The sequence below is a fragment of the Monodon monoceros genome, unplaced genomic scaffold, assembly GCF_005190385.1.
Source record: "Monodon monoceros isolate NGI ecotype Baffin Bay Population unplaced genomic scaffold, NGI_Narwhal_1 Super_Scaffold_10, whole genome shotgun sequence".
Lineage (NCBI taxonomy): Eukaryota > Metazoa > Chordata > Mammalia > Artiodactyla > Monodontidae > Monodon > Monodon monoceros.
In genome coordinates this window covers 4,146,986-4,163,650 of record NW_021703766.1, presented here as the reverse complement: position 1 = coordinate 4,163,650, position 16,665 = coordinate 4,146,986, and the positions used below count along the sequence as shown (strand labels likewise).

Sequence of the window (16,665 nt, the reverse complement as noted above, 5' to 3'; positions counted from 1 at the left end):
GATGAATGGGAAAGGGAAGGGTTTGTAGGGGTGACTGAATCAAGAAACATGAAAGGGTATTAAATAGTGATGTCGCCACTTTAACTAATTAGTAATATGAGTGTGTTGCAGTTAATGGATTAATCTACATGGTACAAGCTGCCTTTCGTCGTCCCAGTTGATCTCAGTATCTAACCCAAGAGGCAGGCAGGACACACTGGCCTTTCCTGCTTACGTAGGAACTAAGTTACAGAAAATCAATGATTCCTTTGAGGGCTCAAAGTGACTTGAGGCCAGAATTAATGCAACCCAGATCAATGGTGCATCTTACCTTGTCTTATTCCTTTTCTTGAGCACTTTTCCCCCTGGTCAAGGTCCTTTGAGATAGTGGCACCTGTTCTGTTATCTGGGGACAGTGCCCCACCCTGGGGAGGGCAGAGACAAGGACATAAGTACAGCAGAGAAAGGAGGAACTGCACTGGCAGTGTGTAGGTATTTTACTCAAGAAGAGGCATCAACTATACGAGTTCTGCCACCAAGAATAAAAGCAAAGGAAGGAGAAGAAATAAATGGGTGAACACACCATTCAGGGAGCTGAGAGGAGAGGCAGCAACCTGTGCTCCCTCCTCCATCTGCTTCCTTCCCTCCTCGGGCAGGTTGCTGGGCTGAATTTGATGTTGATGTTTAAAGATTTAACATATTTGAGATAACACGCTGAAGAACAAGCCGTGATTAGGGGCTCAGGGGGACAACCTGAGGATCCTTTCCTTTCAGCTCTGGATGAAAAACCCTCAGAGTTGGTTTTATTTATTTATTTATTTATTGCAGTACGCGGGGCTCTCACTGTTGCGGCCTCTCCCGTTGCGGAGCACAGGCTCCGGACGCGCAGGCTCAGCGGCCACGGCTCACGGGCCCAGCCACTCCGCGGCATGTGGGATCCTCCCGGACCGCGCACAAACCCGCGTCCCCTGCATCGGCAGGCGGACTCTCAGCTGCGCCACCAGGGAAGCCCCAGAGTTGGTTTTATTAAGTGACACAGAGGGAAGAAGACCGTGTGACAATGGAAGCAGAGATTGGAGTGCTGAAGCTCTAAGCCGAGGATCCCCAGCAGCACCAGAAGGTGGAGAGAGGCCTGAAATAGATGCTTCCTCAGAGCATCTATTTGTTACAGCAGCCCTAGGAAACTCATACCGGCAGCATGAGCAGTATGACCTACTAGGCAGGTCCTTTCCCAAGGGAATGGGATTGCTGTGATGGGCAAATCTGGCTCGAGGACTTTTACCCAGCTCTTCCCCATCCCCACTCCTGCCCAGGGGACAGCCAGGCACCAGTCCAGGTCTCTCCCCGCCGCCCCCAGCTCCCTCCCATTTTCCCCTCTTGCTTCTCAGAGCACCTGACCGGACCCCCTCATATCTCAATGGTTCTCAAGCTTTCACCTTTTTTGCTTCATCTATTCCTTTTTCCTTTCTGTTTTTTTCTCACATCTTTTGAAGCAAATCCCATCCATCCTGTCATTTCACCTGTACATATTTCAGCATATATCCCTGAAAACAGGAAGTAGTGTTTTCTAGCGTAATCTCAAAGCCACTAGCACACCCAACACATTTGTTGGTGAATAATTCTCTAGTCTCCTCTAGGCCTTATGTACACTACTAGGTTGTCTCAGAAATGTCTTTTTGAATGAAATAATGCCATTTGCAGCAACATGGATGGACCTAGAGGTTCTCATACGGAGGGAAGTAAGTTAGAAAGAGAAACAAATATCATATCGCTGATATGTGGAATCTGAAATATGACACAAATGAGCTTATCTACAGAATAGAAACAAACCCACAGACATAGAGAACAAGAGGGAGGGGGCTAGGGGAAGGATGGGTTGGGATTTGGGGTTAGCAGATGCAAACTATTATATTATATATAGGATGGATAAACAGCATCCTACTGTATAGCATAGGGAGTGTCAATATATTCAGTATCCTGTGAAAAAGCATAAGGGAAAGAAATGTAAAAAACAATGTAGATATATGTATAAGTGATCACTTTGCTGTACAGCAGAAATTAACACCACTTTTAAAATCAACTATACTTCAGTAAAATAATTTTTGTGTGTGTGTGTGTGGCTGCCTTGGGTCTTTGTTGCTGCTCATGGGCTTTCTCTAGTTGCAGCAAGCAGGGGCTACTATTAATTGCGGTGCGCGGGCTTCTCATTGCGGTGGCTTCTCTTGTTGCGGAGTGCGGTCTTCAGTAGTTGTGGCTCGCAAGCTCAGTAGTCGTGGCGCACAGGCTTCGTTGCTCTGTGGCATGTGGGATCTTCCCAGACCAGGGCTTGAACCCGTGTCCCCTGCATTGGCAGGCGGATTTTTAACCACTGGACCACCAGGGAGGTCCTCAGATTTCTTTTCACCTCCAGAATTATTGCTGACCCCCAGAAGCTTTTGTTTTTGTGTGTTCTATCTTATTGCTATTTACCACTTGGGAATGAAAACCAAGACATTTACGAATACATGTGGCAATTTATTTCTCATAAACTCATTGCATGTCCACGTAAAAAATAACATATTTTTAATGAAACATAACTGTTTTCAAAACAAAACATGTTGGTGAGAAGAGTGGCATTTTTTTTTTTTTTTTTTCGCGGTATGCGGGCCTCTCACTGCTGTGGCCTCTCCCATTGCGGAGCACAGGCTCCGGACACGCAGGCTCCGTGGCCATGGCTCACGGGCCCAGCCGCTCCGCGGCATGTGGGATCTTCCCGGACCGGGGCACGAACCTGTGTCCCGTGCATCGGCAGGCGGACTCTCAACCACTGCGCCACCAGGGAAGCCCTATTTTGTATTTTTTTAAAGCTTTTTCATGTCAGCTGCATTCTCATACCGGCTTGTGACTTCAGTTGGTTGTGATATATTGCTTTGATTGAAGTGTGAAGAAAATCCAGCCTCACACAGGGCATGCAGTTGGGAAAGGGAGAGAGGAGTATTTTCCTGAAAAGTATAGTCCTCATAAGGAATGGTCTTTTTTAAGAAAAAAAGAAAAAAAAGGGAATGACCTTTTTTGGTAATTATGGACATTTTTCTTTGTTGCTCTGTGAAAAGCAGACAAATTTCTTAAAGGAAAATTGGAAAGTGGAATGTGAAATCATCTCTGAATTTTTCGTACACTGTTGAAGTCCATTGGTCTATCTTGTACTTTGAATGGATCTTTTATTCATGCATGATTTTATAACATCCTACATGCGTCATTTGGAAAATATTGATTCAGTGAGTTATACACATCTTCCAGATGTTGAAATGTTCCATTAGTCAATATTTTTTAAAAAAAATCTCATTTGTTACTATCACCGCCAATCTCATGAGAAAAGTCCTTCAGGGTTGGGAAGCTGCCCAGCTCACAATGGTGGATACATTTCCTCAAATTCTAATTTTTGTTTGAAAGCTTGAATTTTATCATTGGCGATAAATCGCGTCAAATGCACTGAGCCTGTGCAAACATCACCTTCCTTTCCAAAAAGTCTGGGAATCCTAATGATAATTTCCATCATTTATCGAGCCCTTGTTCTATGCTGAACGTCTTATTAAGCAATTTACGTACCTGTTCTTGTCATTATATTCATTTCTACTACATTCCTGAAAGGTATTATTCCTCCTATTTTACAGATGAGGAAACTGAGGTCCAGAGAGGTAGGTACTTGCCCAAGGTCACACAGCTAGTGGTACTCTTCTATACTATCAGAGTTTCAGAAAAGAATTTTCCAGGTAGGACAGGTCTAACTGAGATACTCTGACCCCTTGGGCCCAAGAGTTAACTCCTGCTTGTCAGAACATGTATCCATTGGTTCAGATGGGGAAATATGGGTGCCCCCTCAAGACATAGCCATCAAGGATTAGCTCAAATGTTACCTCCTTGGAGAAAACTTACAGCCTCCCTGGGATACAATAAAAAGTCTCTTAGGGCTTCCCTGGTGGCGCAGTGGTTGAGAGTCCACCTGCCGATGCAGGGGACACGGGTTCGTGTCCTGGTCCGGGAAGATCCCACATGCCGCGGAGCGGCTGGGCCTGTGAGCCGTGGCCGCTGAGCCTGTGCGTCCGGAGCCTGTGCTCCGCAACGGGAGAGGCCACAACAGTGAGAGGCCCGCGTACCGCAAAAAAAAGTCCCTTATCACTTATTGATTGGTAGTTAAAAAGTGCTCAGCACCATACTCCATGTGCTAGATCCGTTACTTTGTTTCCTCCTGGCAACAGGCTTGCAAAGGAGGTGGTATTATCCCCTATGTTAATTTCCTGTTGTAACAAACGACCACAAATTGACTGGTTTACAAATTATTATTTTATAGTTCTGTAGGTCAGAAGACTCACTGGGCTAAAATCAAGGTGTAGGCAAGGCTTTGTTCCTCCTGGAGGCTTTAGGAGTGAGTCTGTTTCTTTTCTAACTTCTAGAACCTCCTGCATTCCCTGGCTCATAACCCTACCTTCATGTTCAAAGCCAGCTACTTAGCATCTTGAAATCCCCCCCCCCCTGCCCCCCACCGCTTGTTACTTCTCTGATTGTCTGACCTTCTGGCTTCCTCGCTCCTTTTTTTTAAGGATCTTTGCGTTTATATGGGTCCCACCCACATGATCCAGAATGATCTCTTCATCTCAAAGTCCTCAATTTAATCCCATCTGCAAAATTCCTTTTACCACGAAAAATTCAGAGATGGTTTCACATTCCACTTCCCAGTTTTCCTTTAAGAAATTTGTCTGCTTTTCACAGAGCAACAGAGAAAAATGTCCATAATTACCAAAAAAGGTCATTCCCTTTTTTTTCTTTTTTTCTTAAAAAAGGCCATTCCTTATGAGGACTATACTTTTCAGGAAAATACTCCTCTCTCCCTATCCCAACATCTGCCCAGGTTCTGGAGATGAGGAAGTGAACATTTTTGGGATGAGATTTTTCCGCCTACCACACCTCCTTTTACAAAAGAGTCATAGAAAGTTTAAGTAACCTGCTGAAATTCACGCAACCCAGTGAGTGGGGGACTCAGGATTTTATTTCTGGCCTGTCTTGACTCTGGGCTCCTCCCTTGTCTCTTATTGCAAGTATGAGGGTTTGCTAAGGACTGCAGGGCCCACAGTGTTTGTTCATATTTTCCTTTTCATATTTATCTCCTTGTATTGAAATTATGTGGTGCCACCATTAAAAACAAACAAAGATAAAACATACTGTTGGTAATCCCTGGCAGTCCAGTGGTGAGAGGACTCCAGGACTCCAATGTAGGGGGCACGCCACGAGTCTGATCCCTGGTTGGGGAACTAACATCCTGCAAGCTACCCAGTGCGGCCAAAAAAACCCAAAAAAACAAACAACCAAAAAAAAAAAAAAAACCCACCCCCCAAAACACCCCAATAGTGTCAACATTAAAAAAAAAAACTTGTGGTAATATCTCTGTAAGTGATTTGAAAATTAGAACTGAGTATCATTGATCATAATTTTGATTTTTTTTTTTTTTTGGCTGAGTTGGGTGTTTGTTGCTACGCGCGTGGGCTACTCTGTTTTGGTGCGCGGGCTTCTCATTGTGGTGGCTTCTCTCGTTGCGGAGCACAGGCTCTAGGTGCGCGGGCTCAGTAGCTGTGGCACGTGGGCTTAGTTGCTCTGTGGGATCTTCCTGGACCAGGGCTCAAACCCGTGTCCCCTTTTTTGGCAGGCAGATTCTTAACCACTGTGCCACCAGGGAAGTCCCATAATTTTGATTTTTTGTTCAAGAACCGTTATGATGAAAATCATACATCAACCATTATGTCACCAATGTGTTTTCATATCCCTCCCTGTCTTTCTCTATATGTAGGCAGAATTTTTCTGTGGTTTTAACCACAGCATGGATACAGTATTGTATTGTTTCCCTAGCTTTTTTTTTTTTTTTTTGGCCGAGCCGCGGGGCTTGTGGGATCATATTGCCCTGACTGGGGATTGAACCCGGGCCACCGCAGTGAGAGCACAGAGTCCTAACCACTGGACTGCCAGAGAATTCCCTTCCCAAGCTTTCTGTTAAAATTTTTTTTCAAGCATACAGAAAAGTTGATGGTACCACTTAGATCCAACAACTGTTAACATTTTGCATTATTTACTTTCTCTCCCTCTATGTCTATTTGTGTGTGCTTATATAATTTTATTTTTTGTTGCACCATTAAAAAATAACTCAGGTATTATGACATTCACCCCTAAATTCTTCAGATGCATATCCTAACAAAAGAACATTCTCTCACATGAGCATAATATCATTATTATATTATGGAAGTTACCAATAATTCACTAAAATCATCTACATCCAAGCCATACGCAACTTTCTCTGTCAAAAAATATTTACCAGGTTAAAAAACACCAGTATCCAATCAAGATTCACGCACTGTATTTGGTTAAGTTTTTTTTTTTAATCTCTTATTTTATTTTTAGAATTTTGTGTTGAAGTATAGTTGATTTAAAATGTGTTAACTTCTGCTGTACAGAGAAGTGATTCAGTTATACGTATATATGTTCTTTTTCATATTCTTTTCCATTGTGGTTTATCGCAGGCTATTGAATATAGTTCCCTGTGCTATACAGTAGGATCTTGTTTTTTATCTATTTTATATATAGTAGTTTGTATCAGTTTAGCTCTTTTATTTTAGACAATCCCTTCCCCTTCTTATATTTTTCATGGCATCCCATTGTTGCAAAGACCAGGCCCTCTGCCTTATGGAATGTGGCAATGGATCTTACTGTTGATTCCCTCTGCTCAGCACGGGGTCTGGTAATAGTAGCCTGTCTGTCTGTTTGCTGAGCACTTGAAAACAGCGATCATGGTTATGAATAATAATCACAGAAGCTAATGTTTATTGAGGGCTGGTGCGTTCACACTCACCTAATTTGATCCTCACAGAAATCTTGGGAGTTAAGAAATTTTATTAGCCTCATTCACAGGTGAGGAAACCAAAGACTTGGGAAACGGAATTAACTTGCCCGAATCACTCAGCTAGAAGGGCCAAAGTAGGTGATAAACTGCATGGTCAGGTAGGGGGTTCACTGTTTCTTGAACCAATGACCCGAAAGCTTGTCTGTCTGTATGCGTGCATGTATGCGTGTGATAGACAACGCTGAGTGCTTACTATTTGCCAGGCCCCAGTCCTAAACGCTTTACCGGTGCGTTTTCATATTTATTTCTTCAAAATATTCTCCAATGCCTAGCTAAAGGCGTGGCACAAAGTAGACGCTCAGATAGTGTTTGTGGAATGAATGAAAAGTGAATAAATTAATGAATGGACGGATGTGACCCCCATAAACCGGGACTACTCTGAGATCTTCAGCGCGCACTTCGGAGACCCCGGCCCAAGGACGACCCCTGCCCAGGACGATCCTGGGGTTCGGGGGCGCGGGCGGACTTCAGGCCGCGGCTCCCGGGCTCCGGACATCCCGAGTCCCGCCCACCATCCAGGTGGCCTCCCGGCTGGTAAGAAAGCCGGCCCGACCGGGCGCTTTGGCGTTATCACCTCCGTCCACTGTCCTTTCCCGTCCGGCGCCGCAGCCGGACCCGGGAGCTCCAGGTCCGCGGCGGGCGGGCCCGCATCCGCGGAGGGCCGCGGGCTCGCTGTCCACCCCGGGCCGACTCCCGCCGCGCACGCCCACCTGTCGGCCGCGCCTGCGCAGCGCGCGCTCGGCGCGCCCGGCCTCCCCGCGCCCCGCGGCACGCGGCCAGTGCGCAGGCGCGGCGGCCGATGCGAGTGTGTATGTGCGGGCGAGAAGATGGCGGCGGCGGGGGAAGCAGCGTGAGGAGTCGGACGAGCGCCGAGGCTCATTGAAACGGGCCGCCATGGCCCTCCGCAACCCGCAGGTAGCGCCTGGCCGGCGCCCTCGGCGGGAAGGGGCCCCGGGCCGCGGGCGGGTGGGCGCCGGGGCGGACGGTAGGGCGGGCGCACCCCGGCCCCGAGCGAGCGTGTGGGAGTGGGGGAGGGCGCCGGGACACGCTGCCCGGGACTAGGCCCCGAGCCTCCCGCCGCCTCCGCGCCTCCGCCGCCTGCAGCCCGGTCCGCCCGCGCCAGAGCCCACCGGGCCCCGCTTCAGAGGGGCGGCGGAGAGAGGGCGCCCGGGCCGGCCTGGAGAGGGCGTGGGGGGCGCGAAGGGGTTAACCTCGGGGCTGGACCGCGGGGCGAGCCGGCGGTGCAGATGGGGCCCTGGCTGCCCCGGCAGGCAACCGGGAATCTTCGGGAGGCCCCGGGGCGGCACAGCCTTCCACGCCCTGTGGTCGCCTCTCTGCCCGGAACGAGCTACCAAGATTTGGGGTGCCTCGTTTTCCCCATGGCCCCAAAGGTTGCTTTCGCAGTTTGATTGGCCCGGGGCGGGGGGGCGGCTTGCCGGTGTTCTGACTTTTAGACTCAAGTCACTAAGAAGCAGCCTAAGGTTACTGGTGCAAAGAAAACTCGAAATAACTCGCCAGGACCATACTTGTACCTGCCTTTGAGTGACATCTTTTGCACGAATCAGCCTCAGCCTGGCTGACACTACTAACGCACCCTGTCAGAGCGGTATCTTAGGGGTCGTTTGTGATAATCCCGTAGTGGAAAGAAAGAGTAAATCTCACGCTTTTAGAGACATATGAGTGTAGAGTTGAACTCTTATTCCCTCTCCCCACTCCCCCCAAATACAATTGGTCTGGATAAAAATCGGCATGTGGTATTGTCAGGCTTGCTGTGGACCGCTGATGTGTTGACTTCTAAGCCCTAGAAGTTATTGTGCGTTTTTATATCATCTCAGTGTGCTGTTGTATTAAATAAGGGAAAATGAAACAAAGTAGCTGTTGGAAAACTGGTGGCCGGTAAATCGTAACCCTTTCAAAGCAATTGGTTTTTCTTGCCCTTTTGGAAATAGAGTCAGGTTTTAGTAACTATTGGAATTAACACGTGTCGTGGAATTTGAGACTCGATAACTTAAAAAAAAATGAGATCTTACAGGAAGCAGCAATTTTGTTAAACTTTTGGCACTTTAGTTTGGTCTACAACTTTCCGCTTTAAACTTTTGTTCACTTGTACATCTGCGTTTTAAAGTAACTCAGTTTAGTTCTTTGCACAAAAAAAAGGGCTTAGTAGTGGCTGAATAAGTTTTACAAGGGTGCAATTCAAAGATTTCTTTCCTTAAGAGATTTGGTGTTTACCTTTTTCTCACCTTAAATTTTATTTTTAAATTAAGCTTTGCTCTTATTTAAAAAAAATTTAAATTTTATTATTATTTTTGGCTGCGTTGGGTCTTTGTTGCTGCGCACGGGCTTTCTCTAGTTGTGGTGAGCGTGGGCTACTCTTCGTTGCGGTGCGCAGGCTTCTCATGGCGGTGGCTCCTCTTGTTGTGGAGCACTGGCTCTAAGTGCACGGGCTTCAGTAGTTGTGGCTCGCGGACTCAGTAGCTGTGGCGCACGGGCTTAGTTGCTCCGCCGCACGTGGGATCTTCCCGGACCAGGGCTCGAACCCTGTCCTCTGCATTGGCAGGCGGATTCTTAACCACTGCGTCACCAGGGAAGTCCCCACTTCCATTATCAGAAGCACCAATCGCAATGCAAAGTGAAATGTTAATGAGTGGTGATAATAGGTAAAAGTGATTGTAATTTCATTTACTTTCCTAAATGTCCTAGCATTTATGTTTTATACAGCAATATTGCCTATACACATCTTTAGAAAATTGGAGTGGCAACAGTTAGCTGAACATAATGCAGGGGACACGGGTTCGAGCCCTGGTCCGGGAAGATCCCACATGCCATGGAGCAACTAAGCCCATGCGCCACAGCTACTGAGCCCGCGTGCCACAACTGCTGAAGCCTGCGTGCCTAGAACCCGTGCTCCGCAACAAGAGAAGCCACTGCAGTGAGAAGCCTGCGTGGCGCAGCTAGAGAAAACACAGCAACAAAGACCCAATGCAGCCAAAAATAAAATAAATACATTTGTAAAAAAAATTAAAGTGTGATTAAAATGCTTTTAAGTTGTAGCATGCAGAAGGTAGGAAAGGAAATAGTATGAGTTCTCATATTTTTCTTTCTTTTCCTAATTTTCTTTTTAGAAGAATAGTAATGAAAACAAGTAATGAAACATATGTGATAGGATTTAATGATTGGATCCTGCTTGAGTCAGGCTAAGCATTTCAATAATTTTGTTTTATTCAGTTACCTGCTGTCCTGAAGGTCCTGCCATAGTCATGGCCATTCATTAATTCACCAAGTATTGGTTGGGGTCTTGCTCTCTGCTAAGCGCTGTTATTTGTTATTGCTTGTTTATTATTGGGGATATCAATCACAGATTAACAGTAAGGGTACTCTTTTCTTTTTTCTTTTATTAAGTTTTTATAAGGGTCCTATTTTAAAATTGGATTTTTAAGGTTACAATTTAAAACATTTATATAGTTTATAGCCTATTTCCATACCAATGATTGAACCCTTTTCCCTGGATTGACATGAAACAGTGCAAAACTTAGAAACTTTTCTAATGCCAGTAGTTTTCAACACATTTTAATAAATACAACGAACTTTGACAGTTGAAGTGAAAGTACATCTCTGACATTTGTTGGCATGAGGGAACTGATTTAAATGATTTGGGGTAATTAATTTGAACTGACCAATTCTGCCGTAAACCAGAAGAGATTTTTGTGATCATTGCAGTCATTTATAGTGAAAACTCTACAATAATGCTTCGTACATCCTATTTGGACATCGTGTGGCTGCTCCCGTCCTGGTCCTGTGCAGCGGGCTCCCCCTCATCTTTTCACTGCCTCACATACAGCATTGTGGCGCCCACATTTTACACTGTGGAATTTCTTGGATCCAGTTTACAGCATATGGTAGAGTGTTGCTGTATCGTTGAATATCTTTGTAACTGAAAGCTGTATTAGTAGTTCTCCAAAGAGATACATTTTTATTGGAGTTTCATAGTGAGCAACTGAAGTAAATAAAATTATTTGAAATACGGGATATTTGGAGATACCAGTTTTCCTTTGCATCGTGACAGCAAAATCTTGAAACATGTCCTAACACTAGATAAGCCATGTGAAGCTTGTGCGTTGGTGGTCGCCTCAGTGGTGTTTACACGGGAGCAGTGGCGATGAGCCTCGTCCAGGGCCTCACCCGCACCCTCTGGAGCCTGTCTTGTGGGGACCGTGTCCTGAAATGAGCAGATAGCAAGCGGGCCGCCTCATTCCACATTCCTCTCTGGAGCGACAGTTAGGGCACGTATTCGAGAGCTTTTTTATGTGGAACGGAAGCATAGGAAAACTTAAAGGACAAAAGAATCCCAAAGCTTAATGATTATTTAATGCCAGTGGCACATTTACTTTGTGCTGTGTTCAGAATATAATATTGAAGTAATTGAGAAAAGTTGTATCGTCTCTGCTTGAATTATAGTTCATCAGGGTTATTTTTTGTTGGTTCTTGTGTTTTTACAAATTTCAGACAGGCAAATACTTGCTGTTAATGGATCTGGTTTTCCAAGTGGCACATTAAGGGTGGTTGCTGAGGACACTCCTTCCTGATAATATACTAAATACCAAAACAGTGGGAAGCACTTGCTTTTGAATTTGTAATTACGCTGTTACAGTTGTCTTTACTGCCACACATGCAAGAATCACTGTGGCACAAGACAGATAAATCTGTTTGCAATGGAATTTACTGGCCTTGGGCCACTGGATTACTGTCATTTGTCACTTTAGTGCTACTTCAGCAGTGTAGATGTTCATTTCCAAAGACTTACATGTGCTTGGACTGCAGTTTTCCTGTTTATTGAAGTGATCTCCCAATTGGTCTTTCTGTGACTGTTTCTGTCATTGCAGTCTGTACTAAGAACAATAGGCAAGATAAAGGTAGCCCGTGGGGTAGGTTTATAGTACTGTTTGTTTCAAGAATCAGGAATTGTAGAATCTATCGTAAACCTAGATGTGGAGTCTTCAGAGTGTAGACTTTTCATGAGTGGGCTACTTTCTGACTGTTTAAAAGCTCCGCAGATATGACCCCATTTTCAGCAGGAGACCCAAGAAACCAAGAGCTCCATGCTGCCCCCTGTTTTGAAAGGCGCTGTGCTCAGGTTGCCCTCTCCTGGGAACAGGGTCGGTGAGGTGTAGAGTGGAAGTGTGGTTTGGGGCAGGGAGTGAGAGAATACAGCGTGTCTTCCTGGACTTTCCCTTTCTGGCTCACTTGAGAATTGAGAGATGACCATGTGCCTGCAGAGTGTTAGCCCAGGTCTGCACCAAGGGTCTGCGCACCCAGGACGCCTGCTCTTGTCCCTCAGGCTCCTCCCTCCTGGGCTTCGTCTGCAGCTTTACTGGTTGTCATTCTTCAGATCAGTTCTCAATTTATTTTTCTGGTATCAGCTCAAGGGCCATCTCGTAAGTCTACGCTCTCTGATTTAAGAGTCTCACAAGTAGTGCATTAGAAATGAAAGTACCTCCTAATAGAAAGGCTGGTGCCCCACTCTTGTGCCTTTGGTACCTGAGTTTTACATATAGCTGCCTGCCTTTCTCTTTCTCCCTCTCTCTCTCTTCCTCTCTTTTTCTGATGGTACAATTTTGTTTCCCCATTTGTACTTGTTTTATGAAGAAATGCTGGCATGCCCGTGCTCTTTTGTAGCAAGCAGTCTTTAAAGTTTCAAAAGATTCACCATGACAGCTGCAAACTTATGTTGTCATTGGAGCTACTGTGAAAAAAACCCTTAAATGTTAATTGAATAATATTAGAGGTATTCCTGCTGTAAGAAACTGAATGTAGGAAAAAATGCGCATTTAAGACCGCACAAAATAGAGGGGTTCATGTTACAGACCTGTTACTGTGAACGAGCTGGCTGGGGTGGGAAGGGAGGGGTCCCATGAATACCATGCCCCCCCCCCCCCCCCCCCCCCGCTCCTGGGGCTTTAGTCCCATGAGGTGCACTGGTTGCACGGGAAGCGGTGGGGACAGCTTTTCAGACCATTTTCTCAACTTACTCTCCTCACTGTTCACAAAAATATAAGTTTATCATTATTGTGAGTACACGTCAAAAATACTCATTTCTGTGTTTTAAAATATGTTGAATAAAGCTGGATATCTGTATAAATTACAAGTTGCAAGCCATGGGCCTTGTGAACTAGAACTAGCACCGCCCAAGAACATGTAATACATGGCTCTGGGGGGGAAGTTTTGATGGCCTTTTGGTCTAATGAGTTAGTCTGCATTGTTTAATTGTTCTTGCATAAACATGATGGTATCCTTTGCTCTGGATATAAGCAATACATGTTAAATTTTATTATATTCATTTAAATTTAGTCAGGGCCACTCAACTTGTGAATTTATTTGGTATTCTGATAATTGTCAAGAGGATTTCTGGTGTTCCTCTTCTTTTGTGTCTCTCCTATTTTAGACAGTTCATAACTCCAGATGAGTGAAGCAGTTGCCTCTTTTGAGAGACTTTCATCGTTAAAATATATACCCTTTATATATATATTTTTGAAAACATCAGTTTTTTTCTTGTGATAGGACTTGGGGGGGAAATAGAAGAGAATTTGAAAATGACATTTAATTCTGGAGTTTTCAGAGTTGCCTGATGTTATAAAAAACTTCTCTCGATATTTAAATAGTAATTCCCCTCAAGTGGCTGCCAAGATGTGTGTATTTATTTGAGACCCTGGAGAGTAGGCCTTCTGGGTAGATCTGATAATTGGATAAGGAATAACATACTTATTATAAAATTAAGCATTGCAGCAATCAGCATGTGGAGAAAGTTGTGCAGTGTATAAGCTGCATGGTTTATGAAGTGCCGTGACTGGTTTGATCCTTACGGCAACTCTGTAATGTGTTGTTATTATCATCATTTTACAGATGAATAAAGTGAGACTCAAGAGGTTGTGGGACTTCCCTGGTGGCGCATTGGTTAAGAATCCGCCTGCCAATACAGGGGACACAGGTTTGAGCCCTGGTCTGGGAAGATCCCACATGCTGCGGAGCAGCTAAGCCCGTGCACAACTACTGAGCCTGCGCTCTAGAGCCCACGAGCCACAACTACTGACCCCGCGTGCCAAAACTGAAGCCCATGCACCTACAGCCCGTGCACCACAACAAGAGAAGCCACCACAATGAGAAGCCCGCGCACCGCAAGGAAGAGTAGCCCCCGCTCGCCACAACTAGAGAAAGCCTGCGCGTAGCAACAAAGACCCAATGCAGCCAAAAATAAATGAATCAATAAATAAATTTTAAAAAAAAGTTTAAAAAAAGAGGTTGTGATGTGAAGTCGCATGGCTCTTAAATGAGCTATCAGGGACTTAAGAGCAGGTCTTTGGACTTCTATCCTTTGCCTTTTCTACTTGGCCAAACTGATAAAGGCCTGATGTTTCACAGTGTGACTTCCCCATGGTAGTTCCTCAGTGAAGGTTCATGGAATGGGCAAGTGAATGAAATAAAGGTTTACATGTTTAAAGATATTATATGTGTTAGTAATTACTAAGGGTTGCTAATCTGCTACTAATTATTAATTACAAGATTTGGTGTAGAGTGCATTTTGGTGAAAGTTCTTACTGATTTTATTTTTAATTAATTTATTTTTGGCTGCGTTGGGTCTTCGTTTCTGCGTGCAGGCTTTCGCTAGTTGCGGCGAGCGGGGGCTACTCTTCATTGCGGTGCGCGGGCTTCTCATTGCTGTGGCTTCTCATTGTGGAGCATGGGCTCTAGGCACAAGGGCTTCAGTCGTGTGGCATGCGGGCTCAGTAGTTGTGGCTTGCGGGCTCTAGAGCGCAGGCTCAGTAGCTCTGGCGCATGGGCTTAGTTGCTCCAAGGCATGTGGGAACTTCCCAGACCAGGGCTCAAACCCGTGTCTCCTGCATTGGCAGGTGGATTCTTAACCACTGCGCCACCAGGGAAGTCCCACTGATTTTATTTTAAAATACAGAATAAAGACTTGCAATTTCTGAAACAGAAATATTTAAAGTAAAAAGTATGTCCCTCTCTTCCTCCCTGATCCTTGGTCCTCACCTTGATGTCTGTCTTCTGTGCCTTTTTGTGTTTGGGCATTGTTGTTTTTGTTCCCTTGTCTCATAATGTGGTCTCTTCTAACCAGGTAGTCACTGAACTGGATTTTTTGGAGCTAGTCTTGTTTCTAAAACTATTGAAGGCATCTATTCAAGTATAGGAAGTGTTCTTATTTTTACCAGATTTTGCCAGGGGATGGAGCAGATGTTCTGGAGGTTAAAGTGGTTCCCTGGGACCCGTATACTGAGAACTGTAGAAGTGCTGTAGAAATTTATGACTATTAAAATGCCCAAACCATTATTTTAAAAAGAAATGATATTTTGAAGATGTTCAACCCCTTAATTATAGCAGCCATGCTGTTCAGTTTCTGTATTGTAAAAAAAAAATGTCTGATTCAAAATTAAATTCTTGTCTCTTGGTCAACTCTGCACTAAAGAAGATTACTGAGAGGACAACCCTTTTGTTAGTTGGAGAGGTTGATAGGTCATTAACCCTAGCGCATAGTGGGGAATTGGGTAATGAACCTGGGTTTTCCCCGTCTTCTCCAAAATCATGCTTTGTTCACCTCTCTCTTTGTGTTTTTGTTTATTTATTTATCATTATTTATCATTATTTTTTTTTTTGCCACATCATGATCTTAGTTCCCTTACCGGGGATCGAATCTATGCCCCCTGCAGTGGAAGTGTGGAGTCTTAACCACTGGACTGCCAGGGAAGTCCCTCCCACTTTGTTTTTATCAAAGTACTGCAATGGCAAAAGAAAGAAAAAAATCCAAAAAAACTCCCATTTCTCATGTCACGTCCTCTCCCTAGAAACCATATTCAACTACTTCTAATAAAGTGCAAAATCAGGTCTTTTAGGGGTTGCATTCTGTGTCCTTTGGAATTAATTTGTAGGATACCAGACACCTTTATTCAGAACTACATATAAAGGACTTTATACCTTTTGTAATTGTTCAAACAAAAAATTTTGGTGGCCAGGCATTAGCAGCATAGAGCTGAAAAGAGAGTTTCTGTGCTTTAGAAGTTCACAGGGTAGTGGGAGAGGGAAACAGGCTAATTGGAAAATACTGTTTTAGGGTGTTAATTCCTGTAACAGAGGTGTGAACAATACAAAGACTTTCATTCATTCATTCATGCATGCATTCATTCATTCAGCAGGTAGTTATTGAGTGGCTACCGTGTACCAGGCACTGAGGATGGAGTGATGAGCAGAGACGGGCATTGTCCCTCTTACCAGGCAGCTTACTGTCTAGTGAGGGAGACAGACGCTAATCAGATAGTCACAGTAATGCCTGTGTCATTCCAAGCTGAGGACTGAGTCGGGAGGGAGGGCACAAGGTCTGTTGGCGTGGCCCTGGGAAGTCAAGGATGGGCTCCTGGAAGCGGCGCCTTGGCTGATACCCAGCCGGAGACGGCTCTGCAGCTGGAGGGTGTGGGGAGCCCCTGAGAACCCAGAACGCTGGGTGCTGAGGTGCGGGCGGCCAGCCTTACCCCGGGGAGAGTGTGGAGGAGGGCGGCACGCGCTCACACTCTGCCCGCCCTGCAGAACCGTCCCAGTGGGCTCACGGGGGCCTCCCACGAGCCACAGTGGGGTGGGTGCTGTGGAGGTGGGGAGGAGTGGCAGTGTCACGTGGATTGGACAAGGGGGAGCATCAGGGGAAGCTGGGAAGACGACTCTCCTAGAAAGGCGACATTTGAGCAGAGAAGCACAAGGAC

The 16,665-nt window shown here is 45.3% G+C and overlaps 1 protein-coding gene across 1 annotated transcript in view; it reads left to right on the top strand.

Annotated features, from left to right (window-relative positions):
• The first annotated feature begins 7,662 nt into the window (after positions 1-7,662).
• The window catches only part of USP10 (ubiquitin specific peptidase 10), a 67,706-nt gene continuing 58,703 nt past the window's right edge, over positions 7,663-16,665 (top strand). Inside the window, exon 1 of the mRNA XM_029238482.1 lies at positions 7,663-7,819. Within this exon, the coding sequence (XP_029094315.1) occupies positions 7,799-7,819 (21 nt within the window). The 5' untranslated portion in view covers positions 7,663-7,798. The remainder of the gene's footprint in view (positions 7,820-16,665) is intronic.